Genomic DNA, 6,530 nt, shown 5'->3' on the forward strand with positions numbered 1-6,530 from the left:
CAGTCAGGAGACCTTCAAATCAGATGCAAAACCCAATCAAGCAACCTTCAAAACAGACGTACCTAGAACCAATCAGACAGCCTCATAAACAGACGCACCTCGGTGAAGCAGCTATCGAACCAAACGGGAGGGGGGGGGGGGGGGGGGGGGCAACCAAGTCAGGCAACCCTCAAAATAAACGCATCTCAAACCAGTCAGGCAATCATCACACCAGACGTTCAAACCAGTCAAACAACCATCAAACCAAACGCTCGAACCAACTAGGCAACCTTCAAAACAAAAACACCACAAAACAATCAGGCGCCCGTCACACCACACGCTCAAACAGGTGAGACACCAATCAAACCAAACCTCAGATCAGTCAAACCATTTCAATGTTATTTTGCCAAACGAGTTCTGTTCGTCTGGAAACCTGGATAACATCCTTGAATTCAACTTGACGGATTTGTAAATAATCACCAACAATGCATCGTCAATCAGGCCACACACTAGTACCTCTTACTTTGACAAGGGGTGACTTCAAACACCGAACCGGTCGTCGAACGGTTGTAGTTTTTCATAGTATTTCACTTGTAGTATATCTCTGGTATCGTCATCGAACAATATAATGATATAGTTGTATGGAATATTGCACATAACGTTGCATAGTTCCGTGATGCACTTTATTAATGTATTCCTCGTGGGCACATCCCCAACTGCCAAATGCTTATCACAAACTGAGATCAATATCCTAATGTCAAAACGTTGGAAATTGACCCGTGCATAAGAGTAAGCGTCTGGACTTCATTCCTCCCTATACCGCTGGTATCTATATTGACGCAAAAACGAGAGATTGCACATACATGCATGGCTGCGTTCAGTATGACGACTCGGGTGAGTACAGCGCCATTACCGAAACGTGACATCTGAGAGAGACATGTAACAGTCGTGTATCACCATCAAACTGCAACAGGAGCATCTATCGAGCTGTAAGCTGCTCCTCATCGCTTATTCGTTAATAGCGTGTCAGGTGCATCTTAGCAGCAGTCTGCTATTATTATTCTATAACTAGCTCACAGTTGTATTTCTTAACTATAAACTTGCAGGCGAGTCGCTCAGTAGTGGAGAACTTCAAGTGATGAGGTAGGTTGGCGGTGGTATATTTTTAGACATGTGTTTACGTCTAATTGAATGTTATCGTGAACGTTTGTAACGACCATATCACTGGTTTGTGTTACAACAGCATGTGAATGCTATCGTCAAAGTATGCAACGACTTAACCAGCGTTTTGTGTTTGTGTTACAGCAACATGTGCGACCACAGGGCGATCGTTCATTCACCTGAAGCCACAATTCCATTCCTGCTGAAACGCTTGTCGACTGTTGACCCAGAACGACCGGCATACATCTTTGTTGGGGAAAATACGAGAACTGTTCTCAGTCGAAAAAAGGTTTATATGCAGTCTGCAAAAATGGCAGCGAAGTTGCACCGACTTGGTGTATGCAGAGGAGATGTTGTTGCCAACATGTTGTCGAATAGCCCCGACCGGCTTATCTGTGACTTCGGAGTATTAATGGCAGGTGGTGTATCACAAACTGCGTTTGGATATTTAAACAACGCAGACGACACACTTGGCGCGCTACAGATTGCGCAGACGACAACGATATTAGTGGATCCGAGCGTTAGTGCGGTAGTTGCCATCGTGATGGAGCTGGTCTCTTCGTCCCAGAAAACCGAATACGGACTGGATGTTGAATGCGCGCAACTCCCTCACCTCAAACGGGTTGTATTTATTCATTCAGTAGAAACTCAGCTTCAGGCGGAAACAGAGATGTTTGTGGCAGACGTACGCCCTTCTGACTACGCTGTTATCGTTGAGACCTCTGGCACTTCCGGCGTGTGTAAACAGGTACCTCACACCCATAACGCAATTGTACGTTTCGGGGAACAAATGTGTTTCCTTATAGACGACAACGGGTCCCCTTTCTACAACGACAGGTTCTTTGGGTGGTTCCCAGGGTATCCGTGTGTCTACCCTTGCTCGGGAATAACACGAATAGCGCTTGACACACGAGACAATAACCTTCCTCGAATTGTGGACGTTATCCGCGAGGAAGGGTGTTGTTCAGCTTACCTTGTTCCAACTGAAATAGAAGACGTCGTCCAGTCAGGGGTGACGCTAAAAACACCAGACTTGCTAGAAGTGGTACTGACAGGTGGACAACCGATTCGGAAGAATAGCATGGAAATTATAGGATTGCTGACCAAGAAGGTTATCTGTCGGTACGGAATGTCGGAGACAATGTGTATATGCCATCTGTCTGTGGACGACCCTGGACAGTTCCTTGACCACTGTGCCGGATTCCCCATGCCATCATACCGTGTACGTGTCGTGGATGACAATGGACTCGATGTGAGTCCTGGCGTCCAGGGAAACATCTGGGTCAAGGGGAATGGCGTGTTTAGGGGGTATCTTCCTCATAATTCCAATCTACAACCTACCAAGAAGGAGGGCGTAAAATTAACAGTCCACAAAGAAACAAGGGAGGTAACCAAGATGGTTGCCAAATGGTCAGATGAGAAATGTTTCAACCAAGCAGAATTTACTGACGACGGATGGTTTCAGACAGGCGACAAAGGGTTCTTTGGTTCCACGGGCACATTGTTCGTGGATGGACGCGGTTCTGATGCAATAATGCACGGTGACGAAATCCTGTATCCTTATTGGTTAGAGCAACTCGCACGACAGTGCCCTGCTGTCCATGATGTAATTATAGTTCCCGTCAAAGACCCCGTTTTGTTTCATGAAATATGTGCCTGTATCAAGCCGACTGTAGGGTTTCGGGATCCGCTGTCGGAAATCCAGACCTTCATGTCTCTTCAATTTGCTGATGTACCACACGAGGAATGCAGCGTAAAGCCTAAATATTATCTATTATTTGACACATTCCCAATCAATAAAAACGGGAAGCCCGACCGAAGGGAGCTTTCCCGACAGGCGGAGGCCATGCTCCATATATGAATAAAATACTCTGAAGGATAACAGTCTTTTGTTTTTTGTTGTTTTTCTTTTTTACTTCAAAAAGGGATGGTGAGGCATCCCCGTGTTGCAAGTGTTTGTTGGTCACGACGGATGCCGGGGTTCGGTTCTTCCAACATGGGTACCCCATGTGAGGCTCATACCTTTTGCCTCGAGAAGTGATATCGATGTGGCTGGGATATGATGAAAGTATACTGAACAAAAAAAGAAATACAACTCTGTTGTTTTTTTTCTTTTTTGGACACGTTATTAAATAGAAGACATAAACATGAACGCTTACTTTTAAGAGATTTCAATTTTTCGAAACTTGCGTTTCTTTTGCTGTTCAGTAGAGTAATGAACCACACTTAGTCTGTGATATGACAGGTGGTTTGACCAGATTATCACTTGATCCAAGTCCACTGTATCACTGTGAGCATTTGTCCTCCCATAAGAGGTAGGGCGTACCTCTTAGCTGGAGACACGTATCTATACATTAATGTCTGTAACACATCGGTACCCCTCCATGGGATGCTTGTCGTAAGAGCCGACTAACTTAGTGGAGAGGTCAGGTTCGCTGACTTCATTGATACATATCATTCAAATGCGTTGAGCGAGGATGATGCTGTTGACCAAAGGGGCCTACCTTTAGAAGACAGCACCAGAAACTTTTAAAATACGTCATAATACTCTTGTACGTAATTGTAGGTTATTAAGGTAAGGTTGGGGTTAGGGTTGGGGTTAGGTTAGGGTTAAGTTAGGCTGGGTTAACCTAACCCTAATGTCTTCACGAGAAGTTGTGGTGCTGTATTCTAAAGGTGTTCCGTCGAAGGATGGTCTATTATTTGCAGACCGTAGCATGCAAGTTGAATAATGATGAATACGGTGTTAAATGATAACAACCGACAAAAATTGGATCTGGACAAGGCAAAGTAAGACCCCAGTTGTGGGGGTATCATCCTTAACTGTACCAAAAGAGTCGCTGGCACCTAGAAGGAGGGGTGGAGGGATCACACATTGACTGAGGATAGGTATTTACTGTAATGCCGATGTCGTCACAACAATGCTTAACTATTCACCTAAGTTTTCTTAGTTGGTCTTTGGCTCAACACATGTGAAATAACATCTCTCTTTGTTAACTTTCCATGCTGCAACAGCAGCAGCATAGGAAACTTCCTGACATCTGGGATTATCTAGTCACTGTCTACGAGTTCACTTTCGTGAATGTTTTGTTTTTTGTTTGTTTGGGTTTTTTTCAGGGGGTAAGAAAACCACATAACATATCGCTTTGCGTGAACGAACAAGGGAATTCGACTTCGTCAGCAAAGACAGTATATGTGCAAGTAAACATCATTTAAAAGATTGTTTACCATTTCAGTTGTTTTTGCTTTGTTTTGTATGATATGCAGGAATTACGTATGCCATGTTTATTTTACCCGTATTCAAAGCGTGAAATAGCTATCAACACAGCAAACGTCTCCGAGACGAAATTTGATGCAGTGGTCAGAAAATTATTGTGTCTGAAATTTATTTTATCAAGAGAAATATAGGATAACTGTATATGGATGACAACTTCTTAATACTGGAACACGACGTTTCGATACAGGTTCTTGTATCGTTTTCAAAGTGTAAATGACACAGGGAGAGAACAGGCGATATATATACATAAACTAATTAACAAGTGATGATAAAGACAACGGGTAAAAGGATAACATGGAAGCCAGTAGTGCACAGAGCCTAGTATGGATACAAGTTAACAAAGTGATGATAACTAAGGAAGCCAGTGAGGTACAAAGAGTGGGTTGTTTGTACAGTAGGCTAGAGTGGTTTGATGAGCTCATCGTAAGCTGTAGGGATGGGGTAACCTTGGTCTCCGTTAATCAGGGGTCGGTATCTTTTGATGTTGATTGCTTCAGTTATTTTCCTTTTGGTAAAGTCTGATTGGTTCTTTGAGAGGATGGTGTAGTCAGTCCAGTTGATTAGGTGATCGGGATGGGCCGCTATGTGATCTGACACTGCTGATTTCTGGTCCGATTTGATGGTAGATTTCTGATGTTCCTTGATTCTGGTGTCGACAGGCCTGGATGTTTCTCCTATGTATGAGTGCCCACAATTGCGGTCAATTTTGTAGATTACATCCTTGGGGTTGGGTTTTATGGCTTGTGAGTGTTTTCTTCCATTGGCTTGTAGGAGGGTGTTGATGGTGACAGAGGTGGTGTCTATTCCTGCTTGTTGCTTAAGAAGCCTGCTGATCTGGTGGGAGGGCTTGTCGATGTATGGGATGGAAATCTTTATTGGAGCCGATTCAGGTCGAGAGGGTTTGGTAGTAGGTGGTGATAAAGTTGCTGCAATTTTCCTGTTCACTAGCTGGGGTGGGTAATCATTAAGGCTGACAAAAACATCTCTCAGGTGGTTGATCTCCTCATGCAGTTTTATAGAACATACGTTCTTAGCTCTTCTTGTAAGTGTGGAGATAATACCTGACTTCACTCGTGGAGGGTGGCTGGACTGATAGTGGACATACTGGTTGGTGTGGGTTGGTTTCCGGTATACTGTTGTCTGAAGCTGGTTGGAATGGTTGCGGGATACAAGGATGTCTAGGAATGGGATCTGGTTGTTGGTTTCTGCCTCCATGGTGAATTTGACTCTGGGATGTTGCTTGTTGAGGTGGTTAAGCAGCTGTAGGGGGTCGTTGTCAGGTTTCAGGACGACAAAAGTGTCATCCACCTTCCGATACCAGCACATAGTTTGGAAAGGTGATGTGAGGAGGGCTTTCTCTTCAAGGTCTCACATGTATATCTCCGTAAGGATAGGTGACAGTGGGGAACCCATGGGCAGTCCATGTATCTGTTCATATATATCGTCTCCCCATGTGAAGTATGTTGAGTTGATGCAGGCTGATACGAGATCTATGATAGTGTCTGTTGAGAGGCTTGTGTCAAGTGGCTGTTCAAGTTGGCTGAGTCGTTCTCGTAGGGCTGTAAGGGCTTCTTCACGTGGAACGTTGGTAAACAAATCAACAACATCATAGCTGACAATGCAGGTTTTTCCCTATCAATGTAAAATATTCATGATTATAGCTGAGGTTAAGTGACAGTACTTCGGCGTACATTATTCGTGCAGTTACCCCGTTGTGAAGTTTACCTTTGTGTGACAGGTTATTTGTTGTTTGACACAAGGTCGTAATGCCTTTGACCAGTCATCAAGCTAAAGTAATTACGAACGTCGCCGAGCTTCTTAAAATGCGGCACCGGATTGGCGGAAGTAAACCAATGGACTATACCGTACATTAATCTATGTAAAACCGAGAAAACCTAATAGATATAGCTCAAGAAACCACTTTGGGTATTTGTCATGAAAAGAAAGAGAATGATTAATCTAGTTTGGTTTAACAAAACGAACAGTTTGTCAACATGATTCGCGGTATTCCGATATTCCGATATTTAAATGCCTCCACGTGTTGACACACTACGACTGGTGCATGGTCATTTACACTGCGTGACAGGTCGTGCATCGATTTTCATGTACGTCA

General features: G+C 44.0%; 2 protein-coding genes across 3 annotated transcripts; one reads left to right on the top strand and one right to left on the bottom strand.

Annotated features, from left to right (window-relative positions):
* The first annotated feature begins 911 nt into the window (after positions 1–911).
* LOC137265697 (uncharacterized) lies at positions 912–3,001 on the top strand. Of its 2 annotated transcripts, none has more exons than XM_067801127.1 (2): positions 912–968; positions 1,285–3,001. In XM_067801127.1, the coding sequence occupies exon 2, from the start codon at positions 1,289–1,291 to the stop codon at positions 2,999–3,001; it is 1,713 nt and encodes a 570-aa protein (XP_067657228.1). In that variant the 5' UTR covers positions 912–968; positions 1,285–1,288. The 2 variants fall into 2 exon arrangements, with proteins under 2 accessions (XP_067657228.1, XP_067657227.1); XM_067801126.1 differs by lacking the exon at positions 912–968 and adding an exon at positions 1,016–1,122.
* Positions 3,002–4,816: 1,815 nt separating this feature from the next.
* Positions 4,817–5,743, bottom strand: LOC137266287 (uncharacterized). The gene has a single exon (XM_067801774.1). It carries the CDS (start codon positions 5,741–5,743, stop codon positions 4,817–4,819), a length of 927 nt encoding a protein of 308 aa, XP_067657875.1.
* Between the last annotated feature and the right edge of the window lie 787 nt (positions 5,744–6,530).

The sequence above is a fragment of the Haliotis asinina genome, chromosome 15 (assembly GCF_037392515.1).
Source record: "Haliotis asinina isolate JCU_RB_2024 chromosome 15, JCU_Hal_asi_v2, whole genome shotgun sequence".
Classification (NCBI taxonomy): Eukaryota; Metazoa; Mollusca; class Gastropoda; order Lepetellida; family Haliotidae; genus Haliotis; species Haliotis asinina.

Excerpts from the sequence above, each read along its gene's own strand:
- LOC137266287 (XM_067801774.1), bottom strand. The coding sequence starts at position 5,743 with ATGTGCTGGTATCGGAAGGTGGATGACACTTTTGTCGTCCTGAAACCT.